The 24,804-nt window shown below is 39.9% G+C and overlaps 3 protein-coding genes across 4 annotated transcripts in view; all 3 read left to right on the forward strand.

Annotated features, from left to right (window-relative positions):
- LOC146511875 (uncharacterized) overlaps positions 1-24,804 on the forward strand; it is a 68,022-nt gene that overhangs the window by 28,343 nt on the left and 14,875 nt on the right. The window lies entirely within an intron of this gene.
- LOC146511878 (uncharacterized) lies at positions 5,812-10,726 on the forward strand. 2 transcript variants are annotated; one of them, XM_085171810.1, is made up of 3 exons: positions 5,812-5,995; positions 6,112-6,936; positions 7,389-10,726. In XM_085171810.1, the coding sequence occupies exons 1-3, from the start codon at positions 5,969-5,971 to the stop codon at positions 7,473-7,475; spliced, it is 939 nt and encodes a 312-aa protein (XP_085027936.1). In that variant the 5' UTR covers positions 5,812-5,968; the 3' UTR covers positions 7,476-10,726. The 2 variants fall into 2 exon arrangements, with proteins under 2 accessions (XP_085027936.1, XP_085027935.1); XM_085171809.1 differs by having other exon boundaries at positions 5,816-5,986; positions 6,088-6,936.
- Positions 15,219-23,692, forward strand: LOC146511879 (uncharacterized). The gene is made up of 3 exons (XM_085171726.1): positions 15,219-15,318; positions 17,338-18,522; positions 20,210-23,692. Exons 1-3 carry the CDS (start codon positions 15,301-15,303, stop codon positions 20,840-20,842), a joined length of 1,836 nt encoding a protein of 611 aa, XP_085027852.1. The 5' UTR covers positions 15,219-15,300; the 3' UTR covers positions 20,843-23,692.

A 24,804-nucleotide genomic window follows, 5' to 3' on the forward strand; every position in this document is an offset into this window, starting at 1 on the left:
AAATTATAACTTTTTAATGAAGATATTCTTCACAAGCTGTTCTTGTTTATTTGACCTCCATAAGGAACTGGTTGTGGACTTTGGGAGGTCCAGAGCAGGTCCACGGCCAGTTCAGATAGAGGGAGAGGAGGTGGAGGTGGTCACCACATACAAGTACCTCAGGCTGTGGGTGGACAACAAACTGGACTGGTCATGCAGCACAGAGCACCTGTATAAAAAAAGCCCAAGGCCAACTGTTCTTCCTTAGGAGGCTGAGGTCTTTTAACATCTGCAGGAAGCTCCTGAGGATTTTTTTACCAGTCTGTGCTGGGGGAGCAGCACAGCAAAGAAGGACTCATCCAGGCTGGATAAACTGATCAGGAAGGCTGGCTCTGTGGACGGCATGAAGCTGGACACTCTGGTGACAGTGGCAGAGAAAAGGACATTAAAGAAACTGCTGGACATTATGGACAATGCTGGGCATCCTCTGCATCCTCTGCACACGGCCATAAACAACCAGAGGAGTCTGTTCAGTGACAGGTTGCTTCTCCCAAAGTCAAGGACCAGCAGACTTAAAAACTCCTTTGTCCCACACGCCATCAGACTGTTTAACTCCTCACTGGAGGGGAGAGGGAGGGGAAACAGGAGGACAAAGGAGGGGGGAAAAACTAAGCTGTAGTGCCTTTTCACTTCACTGTGCAATACTTTTTGTTAATATACAACAGTGCAATAGACTTCAATACTTGGAATGCGCAATTCCCTTGTATTCATATTCCTATTTAATCTATTTATCCATTTTGTATACTCTGTGTATATATGTTAGATTTCTGCTCACATTCTGTAACTTCTGTCGGTGCTGTACTATTGGAAACCGAACTTCCCGGAGCAGCCCACCCGAGGGATTAATAAAGTTTTATCTAATCTAATCTAATCTAATCTAATCTAATCTAAAAAACTGGTCTAGAACACATTGTGACAAAGTGAAATGTTTGTTTTCTAGTGCATCTTCTGCACATTGTAGTTTCAATGTAGTTTTCAGTTCTTCTCTTTTCCTGAGTCTCTTTTCCACGACGACGTTTTTATAGAGGCCAAGGAAAAGAAGCTAGGAAAAGGAGAGAGGAGATGGAACGCACCCCACGTGTGCGCAGTGACCGCACAGCAACGAACCACAGCAGAGAAGGAAGAAGGGGGCGGAGCACAGTGAGTGTGCAGGACAGGAGACGAGCAGAGAGAGCTGCTTTTACATGAAACGAGATTAAAGTAGTGAACTTAGAGGAGAGAAACAAACTGTATCGATCATATACCCATACCAACGTCCTGATCGATATCTGCATCGATCTGTCCACCCTTGTCTCCTGGATCGTAGCTGAGATCGGCGTGAACCACGTGGGTCTCTGCTCCCTGATCTGTTTCCTGTGCTTGGAAAGAGTTCCAGCTTCATCACGGAGTTTCTCTCGGTTTGTGGGCTCATCTAAAGGTAAGCACCGAGCTAACTTTACTGTGAGTTCAGTTCATGTTGAGTTTAGCTCCTGAATGAGGTCTTCTGCTGCTCTCCTCGGTGTCTGTTCACAGTTTATTGTGAACACGTTGAGAGAAGAGTGAGAGAGTGTTTGGAGAAAAACACCAACTAATCATTAGCTCAGCATGCTGGGAGAAGTTGGAGCAGAAAAGTCTTTTCATTGTCCCTGCAGCTGTTTTTCTGCATGCACCAAACCTCTACAGCCTCATTTCTATTTGAAGTGATAACAGGAAATCAGAGCGATCTGCTGCAGTATCAGGGTCACAATAACTTTAATGTCCAGGTGCTGTGGATGAACACGTTGTTTTTGTCGATCTGGGGTTTATAATAGCAGCAATATTAATGATAATAACCACACTACGGACGGATAAGCGACTGTTATTACGCATCGGTTCGTCAGCAAAGAACCATCGTGTGGCTCAGCCGACCGCTTATTTATTTTTCATATAACCCTTTCACAATAAAGTTAAAGATCCTGTTGAGACTTTTCAAAATAAACCAAAAATAATGACAATATACAGTATTCTCAAACATCAAATTTCAGAATATGCATCAAACAAGTTACCTCACATAGAACATGAAGTCACTATAAATGACTGACACTGTATATATGAGAGGTGAAACATTTTCAGTCACTTTTTTCTAACCTTCTTAGACTCAGAACAAAAGATGTCCAGCTTTGTGTGTCTGTCGAAATACTTTTAATAGAACAAAAGACAGTCAGCATCCAAAGAGGACCAAAAGCAAAGAGTATTTCTCCACCTGCTGTATATGTATCCCTTAAACTTGCAACATCTATAGCTAATAATAATTATTATATTATAGTATTTTCAATTATAGGATCAAATTTGAGCCTCTATTCTCAAGACTTGTGTTTTCTGAGCATTTGTTTCTATTGTTGTGCTTTTAGTTAAGGACAATTAAAGAGACTAAAATGACATATAATTCTTAGCGTTTTTATTATAATTTTATTATCATCTGTCTTCTCAGATGAGAGGTAAAACGTCTTCAAGAAGTCCGGTCGCTTTCTTTCTAAGCTCCTTCGATTACGATGACCTGAATGACTGAGAACCTTCACAGACATTGTTGATTAACACGACACTAACATTACATTTTCTATTAGCATTGGTGTGAGCCTTGTATACTGATAAGATACATGGAGAAGAGGAGGACAAAAAACAGTGATGCTATCACATTTTGGGAGAGCTGCATGTGTTTTACTGAATCAGGAAACAGACACACACAGTGCAGTGAGGACTTAAATCCAGATTTGGCAGCACTGAAAGTACGAGAGAGACCTTTGACCCCTTAATAGAGATGCTTAACAAGATGTAAAACAATCAGAAATGTACCCAGTGACTGAGCCGAACAATACTGGTTGGGAGTGTAAAAAATATAAATGAATAAAAAAAATAAAAAGGTGTGGATTTTCAAATACTTGCCTCTACACAGGGGAATGGGCTGATACTGTGACTCTGGGAGAAAATGTCACATTTTTACAGCCATACAATTTGAAAATGATCACAAGTGTACAAGAGAACATGTTTAAGGTTTGCAGGAAACATTTTATTTGAATTCAATTTCAATTATACAGCAACAAGTCACAACAACAGTCACCTCAAGGTGATTTTAATTATGAATCTTTGAATATATGCTGCTACAGTCGTGAATGTGCAAATTCTTGTAATTTCTGGATGTAATAATTTCACATTCCTGAAGACAGCTTTGAGAAAAATACAGGCTTAATAGTTGGTAACAGCTTGGTTATGATACTGTATTAACTAACTTTATAATTTATTCCAGCAAATCAAAATTAACCTAAAATATTCTTTTAAACAACTTTATGTCTTTAAGAGTATGAATTGCTGAAATTATGAGGTGCACCTAAAGGCACCATGAATAGCCATAGCATGTTGAACCATACTTGATGTAGGTGCGAATTTGTTTTCCTTCAACCGTGGACAGCATGTCCGTGGTTCCTGTTTGAATTGATAACAGGAAATGGATTAGAGCAATCTGCTGTCGTATTAGAATTCTAGAAATTCACTAATGAGCAGCAAGCTCCAATGTATTTATTTAGTTGCAAGGAAGCAATGGCATACACAATATTATCCTGGGAACAGATATGTGTGAGATGCTCTTACAGAAACAGTTACATGGTCTACCTGTGCATGATTCTCTCCGTGGTTTGGATAATGGATGGCAGAGGAGTCACAACAAGGCCGGAGGAAAAAGACATGACGGACATGAAGACAGAGAGATGCATTCCTTCAGCTTTCTGAAAAGAGTGTTGCCCAACTTTGCTACATTTTTCTGTCATTGCACTCCTGTTTATGCTACACTCCTTTATAATATTTACTCAAGATGCAGTAAATAGTGTTTTTCTGCTAATACATCAGTGTTACTTTAGGGAAGACAACTCCCAGTTTCTAGTTTCTATGCCCCACTCCTTACGGTTTGGGGCAACTGCTTAAAGTCTTTTAGTGTGAACAAGTTGAAAGGCATGAGCAGAGAAACTAATGCACAGGTTCCTTTCCCTTCAAAGGGTAGTCTAGCTCTCAGCTTGCCATCCCTGCAGAGCTACCACACATCCTTGTGGTAAGAGCCAGGGGCTTGAGTCACATCATTGATGATGTTGCACCAGCTGAAGTCCTGCATATCCCAAATTTCGACATGCCTGTAAAAACAGGTGTAATTTTCATGTTAACGTTTAGCATTTGGAGGCAAAGATTTACAGGCCTCACTTGGAGGGTCAGTGAAGTGCTCGTAAACAACTGAAAGTCTGAAGTGGGGGAGTTGTTGGTGGAGTGGAGTCTTCAGGCTTGTGGTTGGTTCACTTTCGGAGTGTTTTCCAGACTGAAGCAGAGTCATTAGCTGAAAACAGTTTTTGGAACTTAGAGTCTTTCAAACTGTCTCTGTCCCCACCCTGAAACACTTCCTGCTTTTCCAGCCTCCTTTGGCTTAGCTGTAAACCAGAGCTGGTCATTATTCTAACTCACAGAAGCTGACGTCAAAGGTTATCACAGCGTCTCTATAATAATTATTAAATCTGGTTCTTGTCATTCTCTTACTGAATAGAGAGAACACGACTCAGTTATTCAAAATATTTATAATTTTTATTTAATTATCTCCCAGAAGAGAGAGACCTGCACAGCCCAAAAAGCCAGATGCAAAATCTCTCGCATCATGTAGGTGTTATTTTAGTCCTTTACACGTCACACATAGTTTCAATTAAAAAAAACTCCTTCTGTGTTACCAGTTCCACTTTTTCTGTCTGGTTTCCTGTATTTTATTAATATGTCTGTGCAGCTCTGCACTAAACTTCCTGTTTTTTAAACTTCCACTAACTTAAGCTTCTGTTGCTAAGGCGACCTATTACCCTCTGACCTAGTTCTCTCTCACAGCTTTATAGAGGCCTTTATTATTAAAATACATAAAACAATATAATCAGAAAATAAGCACTAAGAATATATGTTTATTCTGTAACATAATCCAAACTGTTGGTAACAATCCTGAAAACCTCCCAGTCGGTGCAGTCCAGACACACCTGCAGATTCTCCACAGCCTCATCAGTCCACTGCTTCAGTGTCTTTACAAAAGCCTTAGAGAGTTTCAGTTTGTGCCTGTTTGCAGGCATCAAGTAAACCATGACTTAGGTCTGAGAATCCTAATGCATTGTGAGATGATGACCCTCTTACTATCAGCTCACCTTCTGCGTTTTTGCGTTTGTTCGTAACGCAAGAACAAATGTGTGGAAAAAGCGTGAGTCGTTATCACCAGAGATTTTGAGTGAAACCATTTTCAAACCTTGACTCACCCTATCATGTGGTTAGGTGCTGTCCCTATTAAAGAGCAAAGAGCCTTTCTTTCCACTTACTCCATGTAAAGGATGGTTACAATGAGTAAAAACATGGGAGCTAATTGCATATCCCTGTTTCTGTCTGTAGAAACCGTTGTTGTATTTAAAACTCTGGTTTCATCTGGATCAAGTGTAAGTTTGTGGACCTTGTTGGTGAAGACAGCAGAGTTTTTGATGTGTGGGGTGTGTTCCCCACAAGGGGAGCTAGGATGGTGATGAGGTGCTTGGAAATGTTGTAGGTGGCTGAGTTTATGCTGCTACCAATCCAATCCTTTGTGCATGGAAGTCCATATATACAGGGTGCAGCATCCCCTGGGTAAAGGTGGTGGTATGCAGGGCGCTCAGTGGCTTTTTCCCTTTCAAGTTCTTGTAGGCAGCTGATGACTTTCTTTTTGTAGTTGCTCTTGGGGTTTCACCTTGAAGCTTCATAGGTATTGTTGTCACTGAGGAGTGTAGTAATGTTTATTTGCTCTGCTTCTTCTTGTCAGGGATAAAATACATATCTATACTTTTTGTGTCCCAGCTGAGTAACAGGAGGAGAAGAGTCTGGTGGAGCAGCAGAGGAACAATTTCAGCCATTTGGACTCAGCTCAGCCACTACAGAGGAAACAATGACTTCAACACAGGAGGTGAGAAAAGTATGACAGTTACACTGTTATTGAAACTGTGTGCACAGCTGGATGTTTTTTTGTTTTTAAAAAAAGCTCTGTTTGTATCTCTGTCACTGCAGGACCAACATGGAGCGAGAAGTCAGCGCTCTCAGGAGGCCGATAAACCTCACAGAAGAAAGGAAGAGAAAAAATACAGCTGTGATGAGTGTGGGAAGGATTTTAGACATCCTAAAAACTTGAAACCCCACCAACTCATCCACAGAGGAATTAAATCGTACAGCTGTGCTGAGTGTGGAAAATCTTTTACCCAGGCTGGACACTTAAAAACACACCAAATCATCCACAGTGGAGTTAAACCATACATCTGTGACTTATGTGGAAATTCTTTTACTCAGGCTGGAAGTTTAAAAACACACAAATTCATTCACAGTGGAATTAAACCGTTCAGGTGTGATTTGTGTGGAAAGTCTTTTACCCATCTCGGAAGCTTGAAAACACACCAGCTTATCCACAGTGGCGTTAAAGCATACAGCTGTGACTTGTGTGGAAAATCTTTTAGCCAACCTGGACACTTAAAAACACACCAACTCATCCACAGCGGAGTTAAAGCACACAGCTGTGAGTTGTGTGGTAAAGCTTTTACGCGCAGTAGCCACTTAAGAAGCCATCAAGTTACCCACTCTGGAATCAAGGCGTACAGCTGCGACATTTGTGGAAAAAACTTTGGCCAGCCAGGGCACCGAAATAATCACCTACGGATTCACACCAAAAATGATTTTTGCTTCTGTGATCAGTGTGGCAAACTGTTTGTGACACACAAAGACTTACAGCAGCACATGTTTACCCACACTGAGGAGAGACCTTATAAATGTGACCTATGTGTAAAGGCTTTTAAAGAGCCACGTTCCCTAAGAGTCCACCAACAGATTCACATCAGAAAGAAACTCTACAAGTGCAGTTACTGTGAGGTATGTATTTATATTTTTTTCTTTTTACAGTTGCAGTTATTTTGAAGTACAATGTGCATTTAGTTTAATTTCAAAGTGAAATGAGACATGAAAACTCAGAGAATTCTGACACAAATCTCCTGAAACTTTACTGATGTTTGGAAAAAAGTAAAGTTTTAAACCTTGTCTCATCTATCTAACATTCAAAGTCCAATGGATCCATTAGAGAGTACCTTGGGGTTATTATCTTGTGGCATGCAGAGTAGAGCATCCAGGGGTTTAACATCCAATCTTCCCATTAAGTAGATTTCCAACAAATTAAGAGACATTTTCGCCCAGTAAGCTGAGCGTTATAATGTAAACGGTAAAATGTAATTGGAGACTGGCAAAGATGCTCTTTATTTCAGGCGATGTTCAGGATAAAAATGTTGAAGGAATTCCCTGACTTACACTGTCTTTGTGTCTTTGTTTAGAAGCAGAGCGACACAGATGGATCCAGTTCTCAACCCTGTCATCACTGTGGTGGTGGGAAAGTGTGTCATTGCGTTGTTTGTGCATAGCATTTCAAACATCAAGAGAGCCTAAAACCACATCAATGTAGACACACTGGAGACAAAATGAACTACTTCAACGAATGTGGAAGAGGCTTCCCCACATCAAGTCAATTAATAAAAAAGCAATTAACCATAAAGCACTATCTCCTTCACACTGGTATTCAAAAGCACCTTTGTGACCAGTGTCAGTCATCCTTCATTACTGCACGTGACCTTAAAGTGCATAAATGAGTCCACACGAGAGAAACCATACAAGTGCAGACACTGTGACAGAAGCCTCCCACAATCGGCTCATTGTAAACTTCATGAGATTACACACATTGAAGGGAACCTGCAAAGGAAGAATTTCATGGCTCTCAGTAACCGTTTGGTTTTTTGTGATGTATATGAACAATAAACTTCCTGAATCTTGAATGTAGAGTCCATCAGAACGCAGAATTATTTTTCAAATATATTTATGACTTAATTTAAACAGAATGTGGGAGAGGCTTCCCCAAACCAAGTGAATTAAAAAAAACATGAACTGATCTCAAGTGGGGTTAAAAATCGCCTCTGTTCTCTGGGCTTTATTTTCATGCAATACCAGTTTGTACCAGAAGATGGAGCAGTGAGTTAGTGTAACCTCTTATTCACAGTGGCAACAAAGTAGTGATGGGAATTCCGGCTCTTTTTAGAGAACTGGCTCTTTTGGCTCAGCTCACTAAAAAGATTACCAGCTTACCGGCTCCCAACTGGCTCTTCAGGTTGTTTTGTTGCTTTAATTAATTTATCATTAACAATGATATGACATTATGTACAAAAGGAATTACTAATGTTTAAAACAAAACGTGGTTTTATTTATATATGTTTATATATAAATATATACGGTGGCGCCTAGAGATAAAGCACGTACAAACTCCAAAACACATGTCTAGCATTGACTGAACTTCCAAAACAGAGCTACCTAGATCACTTAAATTACACAATTGAAAACATATGTGTATTGTTTGTGTATTTATACACAAGCACTCACATATATTCAAATAATTATAATTAAAAATGTTCACCTGTTACTACCACACACCAAATCCGGTTGTTGGAACTTCCTGGCTTGTGTAGCCACTAGGTAACAAAGCTCAACACTGCACCTATCATCCTGGAGCACTTCTGTTTGGAGTTTGTACGTGCTTTGTCTCTAGGGGCCATTGTAAATATGCTTTTATTTATTCACTCCACATAAAATGTAATAAATAAATCATATAATACAAAAAACAACTATTTACATTTCAACTTTTAACTATTTACATTTTCAACTTTTTCCATTTAAACACATTTAAAGTGAAACAACACAAAACACTGCAAACCACAACACAATTAAATATGAATTAAAATATGCAAAAGAAAAGAAGATGCACATTTTCTGTGATATAGGCCTGCATGAATAAACTTTCTGAATCCTTTATCATCTGCAACTGAAAATAGTTGATTTGATAATTACTATAGCTTTCTAATGTGATGTTGTTGTCCCTGGCTCTCTTTCTCTCTGGCTGTATCCCAATTCAGGTTCTGCAGCCTTAACGGTCCACAAGGGCCGCGTACTCAAAGACCGCTAAGGCCGGAAGTGCGAGGCTTGTGAAATGGGACGGTCTAGCCTCCGTCGTGCTGCCCAGGTTGCCTAGCAACCATCATAGCTGAAAACGTGTGGTTGACAGAAATGAAGGAGAACATATTTTGTTCATTTGTTTGTTTGTTTTTAGACGAGCTTTGTGTGATTTGATAAGTATCTGAGGCTGAGACCACAGGACTGTAAAACATGATTGTTGGGCTTCATTTCTGTACCGAACAGTCATTTAAGATTAGCTAGTAAATAACAATTAGCTAATGTTGTTCATGAGACTAAAGTCAGTGTAAATATGATATGGCCAATATTATAGTTATTATATTAATCATTATTAGTTATTACAGCAGTGAACTTGAACTCTCAAATCAAATCACTTTTATTGTCACATCACATGTGCAGGTACACTGGTACAGCACATGTGAGTGAACTCTGTGTCAAATACTGAGCTTCAGTAAAGATTCAAGTTGCAGTTATTCATATTTCCCATCACCTTAGATGTATAGATGTATTATATATAAGAGACAAATATTGTCCGTTTAATATGTTGTCATTATTACATTTGGCTCAGTGCTTACATATATGTGTAAAAACAAATGTACGAGCTGTGAAAACTGTGTCTGATAACATGAAGAGTAGACTGATATATGAAATATTCTTTTATTGGGTGAGAAAATCAGACCATGTCATAACTGCTTTAAGTCATACAGAATAGATATCAGAGCCTTAAACAGACTGACTTCTGCTAAATGGGTCAAACTGGGCAGAAAGTATTCAAACACATAACATCCTTATAGAATATGATGTAACACTATAGATCAACTTACCTCAGAATATATAAAGCATATAAACAATTACAGCAATATGATGCAACAAACACAGCAGTGCTACTAATCCAAAATACTCAAAGCTTCATAGAACTGAAACAAACATTTATTTTTAGCTCCATTCTGCTGCTGATACATACTTTAGGTTTCTGAACATTAAACTTGTTGCTGCCTTTCATAGTGTGTAACTTGAAGGCCCTGAGTACTTTCTCCCACACTGAAAACACTGGGATGATAAAATTATTTGAACATTACCATAAGCTGCAGGATTCAAACACATGTGTAACTTATAAATACATGTTCATACTTTTATTCCACAATCAGAGAGAAAGAACCTTTCCAAAACCACCTCTGCGCCTGTTACCATTGGTGGAGGTCCAGTTTGTGTGCACTGGCATGGATCTCATCGGGTTGTTTTCAGTGTTGGGCAAGTTATTTTGAAGAAGTAATTAGTTATAGTTACTTCTTCAAAAAAGTAACTGAGTTAATAACTGATTTACAATATTATAAAAGTAACTAAATACTACAAAAGGTGTTACTTTAAAAAAAAAATTTAAGTAATAATGTTTATGATGTCACAGCTTGATACTCTGATGATTTCTTGTGAGCACTCCTTTAATTTGAACCCAGTGACAGTATGAAGTTATTATGAAGTTCACTGCTCTGTCACAATCACCATGCTTCATCAACATTTCATGATGTGTGTGAATTTTGAAACTGTGATCTTTGTAGACATGGAATGTGAATGTGTTGTCCGAAAAACACTTTAGGTTAACTTCTGCTGTTTTAAATGTGCTACATAAATAAGAATGATTTGACTCGAAAAATAAAAACTGTTTTCATGTTCAGACGTCTTTATTCTTGAAATTTAAAGTTGGATTGTTCAATTCTAATAAAAGTGGTAATTTAACATATTTTAATAATAGTAATAATGATGATGATAATAATAATAATAATACATTTTATTTATAGGCGCCTTTAAGACCCTCAAGGTCACCTTACAATGGCACAGAAGGAAGAACAGCACCTTAGCATGATGTTATACTATAACCATAACCTTAAGAAGTATTCCGGATGGGTGAGAGAAAAAGAAGTTAATTTGGCGTTGGTTTTGTGCGCATGCGCCACGTCTGCGCAGAAACATTGGGTAAAATGTTTTTCCAGGTAGGATCGATTCCCAGAACACCGGCTATCCGAAAACAGCCCAGTGGCTAACAGCTGATGCTAATCTGACAGTGATATGTCCAAAAGTAGGCCAGCCAAACTGGTAAGGCAGACAGTTTAGGTTAAGAGAATAAAAACAAACTTTTGTAGCTACACTAAGCAATAGAGATTGAAAATGTGAAGTCATGTCCGTGAACGATGCGAGCTGGCTCCTTTTGTGGTTTTAATCCCTACTTGCATTTTATTGCGTGCGTGATGACAGTCGGGCAGCACGCTAACGTCCTTACTCCACTCTGTATGCTTATATGGGTCTGACCCTTTCACTCCTTTAATTTTTCCTCGTACTTTGTTTTGCCTTTTCGTCACGTCTGTCTTTGTACGGACCTGCCGTGTTCTCCGTCGTTTTGTACATCACTGTTTTTGGGGCAAATAAAATGCAGGTAGGGATTAAATCTGCAGAATTAATGATTACCGGTGCTGGAAATACTAGCTTGATGCAGTGTTTTGATTTTTTTGCCACTTGCACCCAGAATGCAATGCGTGAAAGTCACGTGGTCTGTCAGCAGCGGCAGCCAAAACGTGCCAGCGTCCACTCCCCCTTCTACCCTGTGAAAGGATAGATTTCATAATATATATAAATATATTATTTTTAATGTCAGCTTTTAGTTTACAGGTATGACTGAAACTTCATTTCAGCACTAAATGAGCGACCTGGATATTCTTTCCCGCTCTGACCTCTGACTGCGTTGCTGTTTGCAAGAATAATAACAGAAAAGCAGGAAGAAGGGGGCGGAGCAAAATGTGTGTACGGGAGAGGAGTCGAGCAGAGAGAGCTGCTTTTTCACGAAACGGAAGTAAATAGAGAAACAAACTGAAGCATCGATCATATACCACTACCAACGTCCTGATCGTAGCTGAGATCAGCGTGAACCACGTGGGTCTCTGCTCCCTGATCTGTTTCCTGTGTTTGGAAAAAAGTTCCAGCTTCATCGCGGAGTTTCTCTCGGTTTGTGGGCTCATCTAAAGGTAAGCACCGAGCTAACTTTACTGTGAGTTCAGTTCATGTTTAGTTTAGCTCCTGGATGAGGTCTTCTGCTGCTCTCCTCGGTGTCTGTTCACAGTTTATTGTGAACACGTTGAGAGAAGAGTGAGAGAGTGTTTGGAGAAAAACACCAACTAATCATTAGCTCAGCATGCTGGGAGAAGTTGGAGCAGAAAAGTCTTTTCATTGTCCCTGCAGCTGTTTTTCTGCCTGCACCAAACCTCTACAGCCTCATTTCTATTTGAAGTGATAATCAATTTTGAATTGATTTTCTAAACCCACCCCAACTCACCCTGGTGTGTGAGTTGGGGTGGGTTTAGAAAATCAATTCAAAACTGATTCAAATTGATTTTAGCATGAACAATGCAATATCTATATCTATTTATTAAATTGTGAATGGATTTTGAAATATGAATATATTTTGCCAGAAATGCCAGAATCTCAGGTTGAAACTCACAAAACTACTTCAACAACCACAAAACAGCTAAAACAGGTTATCTGCTGTAAAAAGCCAGAGGAATCTCCTTCATGTTTTCCTGTGTTTTATCCTCAAATACTTTGACTGCCATAATGCTTACACCTCTGATGACGTCTCACAAATGTCGATACTGATAAATGACCAGAATTATAATATTTCTGACTGTGTGAGTCAAAATTGAATTGAATCAAATCCAGACCTGCTGAATCAGAATCAAATGGATTATAGAAATCTAGGCCCGAAAGAACTGGATGTAGCTGTGGGTGATGAGGAAAGATGAAAAGAACAATTGATAACTTTTTCATTAAGTTAAGGCCTGATCTGTTTGAAATTCATAGCCAGTGCTCTGACACGGAGCCATCAACCTTTCAGCTTATGTTTAACACTGGTTCAGAGACCGCATCAAATAATGAGCAACGTATGATTGACTCCGAGCCACAGCCCACTGACAGTAAAAGGGGGAAATTGAATACATTTCGAATAGTAGCTTGACCAGTTTCCCTGGCTGTGATACAGTAAAGCTGACAACATAATGCACTCCGTTTACTAGTGGTGCAACGGATCAAAAGTCTCACGGTTTTAAATCACGGATCGGATCAATTTTTGGATCATCAAAAATAGAAAAAAAGACAAAAATGTGACTCGCCATTTACTTATTTAAGTATTTCTGCCTATTAAAAAACATTCAACTGAAGACTCATTCCACGCACTTATATAAAAACAAATTAAGGTGCAATATGGACATTATGGACCAGGCTGGGCAGCCTCTGCATCCTCTGCACACGGCCATAAACAACCAGAGGAGTCTGTTCAGTGACAGGTTGCTTCTCCCAAAGTCAAGGACCAGCAGACTTAAAAAGTCCCACACGCCATCAGACTGTTTAACTCCTCGCTGGAGGGGAGAGGGAGGGGAAACAGGGACAAAGGAGGGAGGAACAAGTAAGCTGTAGTGCCTTTTCACTGTGCAATAGTTTTTAATATCCAACGATGTAATAGACTCACAATACTTGAAATGTGCCGTTCCCTTGTATTCTTATTCCTATTTATTCTTTTTATCCCTTTTGTATTCTCTGTATTTATATATGTGTATATATGGTATATTTCTGCTCACATTCTGCAACTTCTGTCGGTGCTGTGCTACTGGAAACTGGATTTCCCGGAGGAACACACCCGAGGGATGAATAAAGTTTCATCTAATCTAATGTAATCTATAGGGCAGTACAGGGCTTTGTATCTACCACTCCGCTGTGATATAACGAGCGGTCATGGTCACGTGGCTTTCCGCTGCCCTGGAGGTCCACCCATTTGTAGTTAGAGCAACAGAAGGTGCCTGGGACAGTTCAGCCATAACTTTAAACTTTTCCTGCTCATACATGCTTGGAAAGATCTTTCACACTGAAGTGGACGCACAACGAGATATCATAGCGTTTACTCTCGTGAGTGTGGAAAGACCATGCCCGGCAATTCTGTATTCGTGACTCGAATTGAAACGCTGAAAAAGCACAGTGTATCCAGAAAACAATTATATGTTGTGATAAATGCATTGTCCAAGTGCCCCAACTCCACACTGCCTTTCAGTGGCAGGCAGCAGCAAACAGGTCGTCGGAGGAGGCCGATGTGATGACTAAGTTTAACATTGTCTACAATATTACCTAAAACTGCCAAAGCACTTTAAGCACAAGCACTTTTTCAGTAACATATCTTTCTTGTAGAGCGGTGCTCCAAATAAAGAACTTTGTGTTGAAAAGATTGGTAGTTAATCATTTACAAATCAATATTGTCTGTAAGGACAGCAATTTAAAGAAAAAGTCACAGTTAAAACTGCGGTGTTCAACAATGTGGTTGAAAAATTTTGGTGCACCTAAGAAAAAAAGTTAGGCGCACCAGTGTAACCTTGGCAAAAAGTTAGTCTAGTCTTCCTGTTAAAGAACCAAGAGCCTTTCTTTCCACTTCCTCCATGTAAAGTTTGGCTACAATGGGACACACTGGGGAGCTCACAGCACATCCATGTTTGTGTCTGTAGAAACCCTCGTTGTATTTAAAATATGTGGTGGTAAGGCAGAGGTCTAACAGTGTGCAGACCTGATCAGGGTGAAGCTGGTTCTGGTTTGTAAGGAGCTGTCTTGATGTAGTTGTTTCCTGACAGTCTCCACTGCCTCGGTTGGAGGTATACAAGTGAAAAGTGAGACCACATCAAAGGACACTCTGGTTTCATCTGGATCAAGTGTAAGTTTGTGGACCTTGTTGGTGAAGTCAGCAGAGTTTTGATGTGATGGGGTGTGTTCCCCACAAGGGGAGCTAGGATGGTGATGAGGTGCTTGGAAATGTTGTAGGTGGCTGAGTTTATGCTGCTACCAATGAGTCTGAGTGGGACTCCTTCTTTGTGTATCTATGGAAGTCCATATATACAGGGTGCAGCATCCCCTGGGTAAAGGTGGTGGTATGCAGGGAGCTCAGTGGCTTTTTCCCTTTCAAGTTCTTGTAGGCAGCTGATGACTTTCTTTTTGTAGTTGCTTCTGGGGTTTCACCTTGAAGCTTCATAGGTATTGTTGTCACTGAGGAGTGTAGTAATGTTTATGTGCTCTGCTTCTTCTTGTCAGGGATAAAATACATATCTATACTTTTTGTGTCCCAGCTGAGTAACAGGAGGAGAAGAGTCTGGTGGAGCAGCAGAGGAACAGTTTCAGTCATTTGGACTCAGCTCAGCCACTACAGAGGAAACAATGACTTCAACACAGGAGGTGAGAAAAATATCACAGTTACACTGTTATTGAAACTGTGTGCACAGCTGGATGTTTAAAAAAAAAAAAACATAGGTGGTGGTAACATGTTTAGCCGCATGTTCTCCTTAAATTGTTGGCTGTCTGAGTGGTGTCCCAGAAATGATGTGGGCTTCATAGATAATTGGCAAACCTTCTGGAGGAAACCTGGTCTTGTTAGGAGAGACGGCATCCATCCCACTTTGGATGGAGCAGCTCTCATTTCTAGAAATATGGACAAATTTATTAAACCCCCCAAAATATGACTATCCAGAGATGGGACCAGGAAACAGAGTTGCAGTGTTACACGCCTCTCTGCAGCTTATCTCCTCCTGCTACCCCCCCAAAAACCCATCTCCATAGAGACTGTGTCAGCTTCCAAAAAGACAAAAAACAAACTAAAAACCAGCAACAAACAACTTAAACATAAACAATTACAAAGAAAGAACAATACAGTATCCACATCTGAACCAAAGAGTAAAACAGTGAAATGTGGATTAGTAAATATTACGTTTCTCTCGTCCAAGTCTCTGTTAGTACATGACTTAATAATTGATCAATAAATCGATTTACTCTGCCTTACAGAAACCAGGTTGCAACAGGATGATTATGTTAGTTTAAATGAATCAACACCCCCGAGTCATTCTAACTACCAGAAATCTCGAAGCACAGGCCGAGGGGGAGGTGTGGCAGCAATTTTTTACACCAGCCTATTAATTAACGAAAGACCAAGACAGACTTTTAATTCATTTGAAAGCCTGATGCTTAACATTGTCCACCCCAGCTGTGAAACTCAGAAACCAGTCTTACTTGTTATCATCTATCGTCCACCTGGGCCTTACACAGAGTTTCTGTCTGATTTCTCAGACTTTATATCTAATTTAGTTCTGAGCTCAGATAAAATCATTATTGTGGGTGATTTTAACATCCATGTAGATGCTAAAAATGACAGCCTCAACATAGCATTTAATCTGTTATTAGACTCAATTGGTTTCTCTCAAAATGTAAAAGAACCCACCCACCACTTTAATCACACTCTAGATCTTGTTTTAACATATGGCATAGAAACTGAACATTTAACAGTGCTTCCTGAAAACCCTCTCCTGTCTGATCATTTCCTGATAACATTTACATTTACAATAATTGATTACACAGCAGTGGAGAGTAGACTTTATCAAAGTAGATGTCTTTCTGAAAGTGCTGTAACTAAGTTTAAGAATATAATCCACCCACTGTTATTATCGTCAATGCCCTGTACCAACATAGAGCAGAGCAGCTATCTGAACGCTACCCCAACAGAGGTCGATTATCTTGTTAATAATTTCACCTCCTCACTACGTATGACTCTGGATACTGTAGCTCCAGTGAAAACTAAGGTCTCTAATCAGAAGTACCTGACTCCGTGGTATAATTCTCAAACACGTACCCTAAAGCAGATGACTCGTAATCTGGAGAGGAAATGGCGAGTCACAAATTTAGAGGATCGTCATTTAGCCTGGAGAAATAGTTTGTTGCTTTATAAGAAAGCCCCCCACAAAGCCAGAACATCTTACTATTCGTCACTGATTGAAGAAAATAAGAACAACCCCAGGTTTCTCTTCAACACTGTAGCCAGGCTGACAAAAAGTCAGAGCTCTGTTGAGCCAACCATCCCTTTAACGTTAACTAGTAATGACTTCATGAACTTCCCCTCCCTGAGCCTGGTTCTGCCGGAGGTTTCTTCCTGTTAAAAGGGAGTTTTTTCTTCCCACTGTCGCCAAAGTGCTTGCTCATAGGGGGTCATATGATTGTTCATAGATACAGGTTTTTCTCTGTATCTATGTAGCGCCTTGAGGCGACTTTTGTTGTGATTTGGCGCTATATAAATAAAATTGAATTGAATTGAATTGGTAACACACCTTCAGTGTGTTTGTTGACATCTTTGATTCCACTAATGGAGTTTCAGTTTGTTCCACGACTGTATTTCACTCACTGCCTCTGTTTGTATCTCTGTCACTGCAGGACCAACATGGAGCAAGAAGTCAGCCCTCTCAGGAGGCCGACAAACCTCACAGAAGAACGGGAGAGAAAATATACAGCTGTGAAGAGTGTGGGAAGGATTTTACCCAGTCTGGGAGCTTAAAAACACACCAACTCATCCACAGTGGAGTTAAACCGTACAGGTGTGACTTGTGTGGAAAATGTTTTACCCAGAAAGGACACTTAAAAGCACACCAACTCATCCACAGTGGAGTTAAACCATATAGCTGTGAGTTGTGTGAAAAGTCTTTTAACCAGCCTGGAAGCCTAAAAAGACACCAACTCATGCACAGTGGAGTTAAAGCGTACAGCTGTGAGTTGTGTGGAAAATATTTTAGCCAGAAAGGATATCTAAAAACACACAAACTCCTTCACAGTGGAGTTAAAGCATTGAACTGTGAATTGTGTGGAAAGTCTTTTACCTATCCTAGAAGCTTAAAAACACACAAACTCATCCACAGTGGGATTAAACCATACAGCTGTGAGTTGTGTGGAAAGTCTTTTACCCAAGCTGAAAGTTTAAAAACACACAAACTCATCCACAGTGGGATTAAACCATACAGCTGTGAGTTGTGTGGAAAGTCTTTTACCCAAGCTGGAAGCTTAAAAACACACCAAATCATCCACAGTGCAGTTAAAGCACACAGATGTGACTTGTGTGGAAAGTCTTTTACCCATGCTGAAAGCTTAAAAACACACAAACTCATCCACAGTGGAGTTAAAGCATACAGCTGTGAGTTGTGTGGAAAGTCTTTTACGTATCCTAGAAGCTTAAAAACACACAAAAGCATCCACAGTGGAGTTAAACCATACAGCTGTAATCAGTGTGGTAAAACTTTTGCTCAAAGTAGCAACTTACAATGTCATCTAGTTACCCACTCTGGAATTAAGGCGTACAGCTGTGGCATTTGTGGGAAAACTTTCAGCACGCCAGGGTACCGCAATATTCACGTACGGATTCATACCGGACAGGATGTTTTCTGCTGTGATCAGTGTGGAAAACTGTTTACAACAGCCACACACTTACAAAGCCACATGTTTACCCACACTGAGGAGAGACCTTATAAATGTGACCTGTGCAATAAGGCTTTTAAAGCTCCACGTCACCTGAAACTCCACCAAGAGATCCACACCAGAAAGAAACTCTACAAGTGCAGTTACTGTGAGGTATGTATTTATCTTTTAATTTTAGCCTGACTGTTTGGAACTACTCTGCTCATTCAATTTGTTAACTTTCTGTAATAACTCCTTAGTAATTCTACTGCATATAAAAGCAGTGCTTATTGGGTTTTAGTCTCAGCTATTATTTATTTCTTCCATAATCATAAAACCAGTAAGTAATAACTTTTCTCTAGTCACAATCTCCCCATTCTTCCATAGTTAAGACTGCTACAATTTGGCCAGTGTTAGATGACTTATTATGTTCTTTACTAACTTAAAACAATTATTGTTACTTTAAATTGAGAGTGAGACCGATTTGTTTGCAACTTTTCATGTGTATTTATGAAGAACATGATATAACTTTTTGCTTAGATACAGTTGTTTTTGTTTTAAATAAACTGGATGCAAAAATGAAGAATTATTTTAGCCTGCATGTCCTGAACCAGAAGCTGGTGTTGAGTCTCTCTGTTCTTGACTGGATGGCGTGGAGCAACGGTTTGTTGCTGGGATGGAATGGGTCCTTCAGTGTCTGAGCTGCTCTGGACCAGCATCTCCTGCTGTAAATGTCCTGTATGGAGAGGAGAGCAGTCCATCAGCAGCGATCTAATGTATAAATCTGCCATCCTTAGTACAGCCGTTCCCATACCAGGATGAGATGTTCTGTGTGAGGATGCTCTCCACAGGGGCTGAATCGAAAGTTCTGAGGATCCCTGGACAGACACCGAACTTCCTCAGTTGTCAGAAGTTGTACAGGCGCTGGCTAGCCTTTTTTTTTGTGGGCAGACCATGTCATATCTGAGGAGATGTGGACACTGGGATACTTACACCAACCTCCTTGGTGTTGCAGACGTTCAGCTGGAGGTGGTTATCCTGGCACCACAATGACAGATTCTTCATTTCCTCCACGTAGGCCGCCTCATCGTTGTTGGAGATGGCACCCAACACCACTGTGTCGTCAGTAGATCACAATGGTATTGGAGCTATGAGTGGCCACGCAGTCTAAAGTATAGACACATAGTTACCCTGTTTCCTGTCCACATGGCTGAGAGTGGTGTGCAGGATATGGGCGATGATGTCCTCTGTGGATCTGTTGGGTTGGTAAGCAAAGTGGAGTGGATCTGTGGTGGAGAAGGAGATGATGTTTTTCCGCAGCCTCTGAACACCTTCATTACCACCAAAGTCGGTGCAACTGGCCGGTAGTCATTCAGGCATGAGGGCTTGTTGTTCTTGGGCGCAGGGATGATTGTGGAGGCCACAGACTTTGCCAGGGACTCACTGAAAATGGAAGTGAGCTTACTTGCTAGCTGGTCCACAGAGCAGACACAGCAGGTCAGTGATGCTGTCTGGCTTAGCCGCTTTCCTTGTGTTCACTCTCAGCGACGCATGGACGGCGTGCTTTACGATACGGATCACCGGTCCCTTGCCGTTGACGTCACCATCCTCTGATGTAAGGCAGTAGTTAGCATTAGCCACCTGGCTAACCTCGAAACTGGTGTAGAACGCGTTCAGCTCATTGGTAAATGCAGAGTCTGCGTTGATCGGCGCAGTGTCTCTGGCTTTGTAATCTGTGATGGTGCTTAATCCCTTCCACATGCTACCCAATTTCGCTGTGCAAGAATTTGCACAATGACAATAAAAGTTCTAAAAATGTTGAAGGAATTCCCTGACTTACTGTCTTTGTGTCTTTGTTTAGAAGCAGAGCGACACAGATGGATCCAGTTCTCAACCCTGTCGTCACTGTGGTGGTGGGAAAGACTTTCGTTGTGACCTTTGTGGAAAAACTTTCAGTCGGCAACAAAGCCTAAAAATACATCAGCGTAGACACACTGGAGACAAAATGAACTACTGCAAAGAATGTGGGAGAGGCTTCCCAACATCAAGTGCATTAAAAAAGCATGTACTCATTCACAGTGGAGTCAAAAACCACGTCTGTGACCAGTGTGGGTCATCCTTCACCACTGCAGGTGAGCTTAAAGTGCATAAACGAGTCCACACAGGAGAGAAACCATACAAGTGCAGACACTGTGACAGAAGCTTCTCACGATCGAGCAGTCATAACCTTCATGAACGTACACACATGGAAGAGAACTTCAGCTGTGACCAATGGCATCAGCGTGATCATGCAGGACTGAAAACACTGGATCACAATGATTCTGAAGAGACAGAAAGATCCTCTTCTGGTTTCAGGGTCAGACTTAAAAACCTTGAGATCAGGCTCCACAGAGTTCATCTAGAGTCTCCTGTAAAGAGTGCAGCTGATGTCACACTTGGATGTTATGAGGTAGCTATGATTTCTGGACCGGCGGTGAATAATCCTGGATCTTAAATTTGGGAATCTGCAAGTATAGACATGAAAATCAAGGTTTTCTCCCCTGAGGGATTTAATGCTCTAAATTTCTATCCCTGTTAAATGTTAATCTTTGTTCAATTAGAACACAATAGTGTTTTGTAGTTGTACTTTTTAAAGTAATATAAATGCTGTGTGAATATGTTTTTTGTTTTTGTTTTTAACCAAACTTATATTGTACCAAATATCAGTGTATGGCTATATACATCAATTTCTTTCATTTCAACTTTCTTAGTTTTTTTTTTAATGAACTTGTTTTTCATCTATTTATCTTATGTGTTACCTCAGTTAAATTTGAATGGTTTTTCACATTTAAACTTGTGCTTTGGTAATCCCTGTTCTTAAATCCATTTCTTTCAAAACTCCAAATCATTTCACACTAGTTCCTGCAGTGACTAGTACAGGATTTTACATTTAAAAGCTGCAAAGTATTTTCTCCCTTCCTGATTTTTATCTGTGTTACAATTAAGTGCTTTAGTTCAGCGGTCCCCAACCTTTTTTGCGCCACGGACCGGTTTATGCCCGACAATATTTTCATGGACCGGCCTTTAAGGTGTCGCGGATAAATACAACAAAATAAAACTAGTACCGGTACCGAAAAAAAGAAAATTTATTCATAACGCACGTGAAAAGACCAAGGAAAACCAAGTAAACGATAAAAACCGGTACCGGTCTGAGGACCAGGGGTTGGGGACCGCTGCTTTAGTTCATTAAACAGACTTTGAAAAGCAAAATGTTTGTATGTATTAAGGGAAATAAATAAAGCCAAGCAGTCTGAATAAATCATGAATGCCAAAGCCTATCTTAGGGGTAATATTAGTTCATATACCACAATGCAGTTCTAAGTGAACGTGTGCTCATCAGAGTGTAGTAACACAGATAGGAAGATGGCAGGATTTTTAGATAAGCACTCTTTGTATCGTTATCAGAGAATCCAAGGGAAGCATTAAATACGCCAGTGACTGAGGAGGAAGTGCCACTTGCTATCAATTCTTTTAAGGGGAAAAGCATCAGCACTTGTTGGTTTCTGCTCAGAATTTTATTAAAAAAACTACATCATCTTCTTGCCAGATCATTGACGGATATTTTTTAGACTCTTTTAAGAATGAATGTCTTTCCCCAACACTTAGACAGGCTAATATTTCGTTCATTTTAAATAAAAATTAATCACCAGATGGGTTTGGATCATATAGGCCAATCAGCCTCATCAATGTAGATTCTAAATTACTCTCTAAGCTATTAGCGATGAGACTGGAGGGCATTCTCCCATTGCTTATAAACCCTGATCAAACAGCTTTGTCCACAATCATTTCTCAATTATAAATATTAGACGATTGTTAAATATTATACAATATTCGAATCAGACAAATTATATGGCTTATGTTATATCTTTAGATTCTGAAAAGGCATTTGACAGAATCGAGTGGACATACTTTTTTTTACCGTATTACAAAGATTTGGTTTAGGCAAGGGTTTTATTGGATGGATTAAAACTATCTACAAACCTCAACAAGCCTATGTTATAACAAATGGTGTACAATCATCAGCCTTCCCGATCGTTGGGGCGAACTCTCGTGGCTCAAGAGTTGGGAGTTCGCCTTGTAATCGGAAGGTTGCCGGTTCGAGCCCCGGCTTGGACAATCTCGGTCGTTGTGTCCTTGGGCAAGACACTTCACCCGTTGGTCAGAGGGCCTGGTGGCGCCAGTGTCCGGCAGTCTCGCCTCTGTCCAGTGTGGCCCAGTGTGGCTGTGGCTACAATGTAGCTGCCATCACCAGTGTGTGAATGGGTGGATGACTGAATGTGTAAAGTGCTTTGGGGTCCTTAGGAACTAGCAAAGCGCTATACAAATACAGGCCATTTACCATTTCCCACTACAAAAGAGATATGAGGCATCTTTGCATTAGCACTTGAACCTCTGCTGAGGCCATTCGCCAAGATATGCAGGGCATAACAGTGGGTGGAACAACTCATAAAACTGGATTGTATGCTGTCGATATTTTGTTGTTCTTATTAAAACCAGAACTATCAATATCCGACATTATGTCTATTATATGTAAGTTCAGCTGGTTTTCTGATTACAGGATTAATTTAGGGAATTCAGAGGTTATGCTGCTGGGTGATCAGGTTAACTCTCTGACAGATATTTGCAATTTTCAATGGTCCTCTTGCGGTCTCACATACCTTGGGCTAAAAATTCTTAAAGACCGATGGAAACTGAACTTGTCCCCAGTTCTCATTGGGGAAAAAAAAAGATTTGGACAGATGGCAAAATTTGCTGCTTTCTCTTTAGGAGCCATGTGATCCTAATTAAAATCAATATTCTCCCTTGTTTGTTATGTCCAGTACAAATGTATGGGCTCAAATTGTGGTCATAAGTATTTTGTACCTTTAAATCAGTTTTGTACTTGTAAAAAGAATTTGTGTGTGTGTAAAAAAATTTTTTGTGTGGATTGGCAGTTCCAAAAAGCGCCCCTCCGACAGCCAAACCCATCCATTCTCTGATTGGATAGTTACATTTGTGATTGACATGACATTGGCCAATCAGATGAAAGGAAGAAAAATAGGGTCAAAATTCATACTTTTAACTTGAAACTTGAGTGCAGAGTTTCACACGTACTTTTTTGGCTAAGTCGACACTATTAAACCCGGTTCTTTGATCCCCATGATAGAACAGAGAAAACCCGACTCAGGAGTGGTCAAACATTTATGATCCTTTATTCAATCATCTTCCGGAAGAGAGAGCCCTGCACAGCCCAAAGCCAGCTCTAGCATTTAGAAGCTAAAAATGTGTCTCATATAGGTGTTATTTTGGTCCTTTACACGTCACACATAGTTTCAAAAAAACAAGTACTTGTATGTTACTAGTTCCGCTTTTTCTGTCTGGTTTCCTGTATTTTATTAATATGCCCCTGCAGCTCTACACTAAACTTCCTGTTTTTCAGTCTGGCTGAGCACTTGGTTTATGAGTCAAAACTGGCCTTGCTTTACAAGCCTTTATTATTAAAATGCATAAAACAATATAATCATAAAAATATATATTTAACAACACACAAATCTTTTTTACACACAAATTCCTTTTACACATACAAAACTGATTTACAAGTACAAAATATTTCTGACCACAATTTGAGCCCATACAAATGCTACCTCTATGGATAACCCAGAATGTTTCTGATATAGAAAAAGTTTTTTCAAAATATATCTGACATGGAAGAAACCTGGATTAGAAATTAGACTCTTACAATTGCCTACACATAGGAGAGGCATAGGTTGTCAAATTTAATTTTCTATAAATGGTCAGGCCATACCCGTTTTTTTATGGAAGTGGTTACATGGTTATCTCAATTTTGATTCCCTCCTAGACTCTTGGTCTGCTTCACCTTCTTAACTTTGGAGCCTAGTTGTCTGTAACAAAAAGAAATAACTTTCTCCAGCTAATCAATCTAATCTTGTTCATTCCAAAATTTCACAATCTGCAGAAACAGCTACGTATGATGATTTGGAGACGTTTCTTATTAAGCAAAAAGACAGAACTCATTTTATTTCTGCCTTTTATTCTTTACTATATGCTCATAGTAGCAGCACACTGAGTGTTATGGGAGGGGGATCTTAATAATCAGTATACAGAGGAGGCTTAGAAAGGAGCCATTAACATAGCTACATCTACTTTTACTTGCAACCGCTTACGAGAACCCCAATACAAAAATTTACACCGCCTATATTTAGCTCCTAATGTTTTGCATAAGATTACACCTCAGGTTTCCCCCTTCTGTATCAAGTGTAAAAATGAAACTGGTATCCTTGTCCATTACCTTTGGGGATGCAAATTAATCGAAAAATTTGGAGTTCTATATCTCAAGTACTGAGTAATATTTTTAAGAATGTGATCCAAAAGGACCTTGGATATTTTCTTCTTGGTTTACTTTCAAAAGAATGAACA

This window comes from Neolamprologus multifasciatus, chromosome 9, assembly GCF_963576455.1.
Source record: "Neolamprologus multifasciatus chromosome 9, fNeoMul1.2, whole genome shotgun sequence".
In the NCBI taxonomy this organism is placed as follows: Eukaryota; Metazoa; Chordata; class Actinopteri; order Cichliformes; family Cichlidae; genus Neolamprologus; species Neolamprologus multifasciatus.

Bases quoted from the DNA above. Each gene is read 5' to 3' on its own strand.
- LOC146511878 (XM_085171809.1), top strand. The intron at 6,937-7,388 runs GTATGTATTTAT...GTCTTTGTTTAG, and splicing joins ACAAGTGCAGTTACTGTGAG to AAGCAGAGCGACACAGATGG.
- LOC146511879 (XM_085171726.1), top strand. The intron at 18,523-20,209 runs GTATGTATTTAT...GTCTTTGTTTAG, and splicing joins ACAAGTGCAGTTACTGTGAG to AAGCAGAGCGACACAGATGG.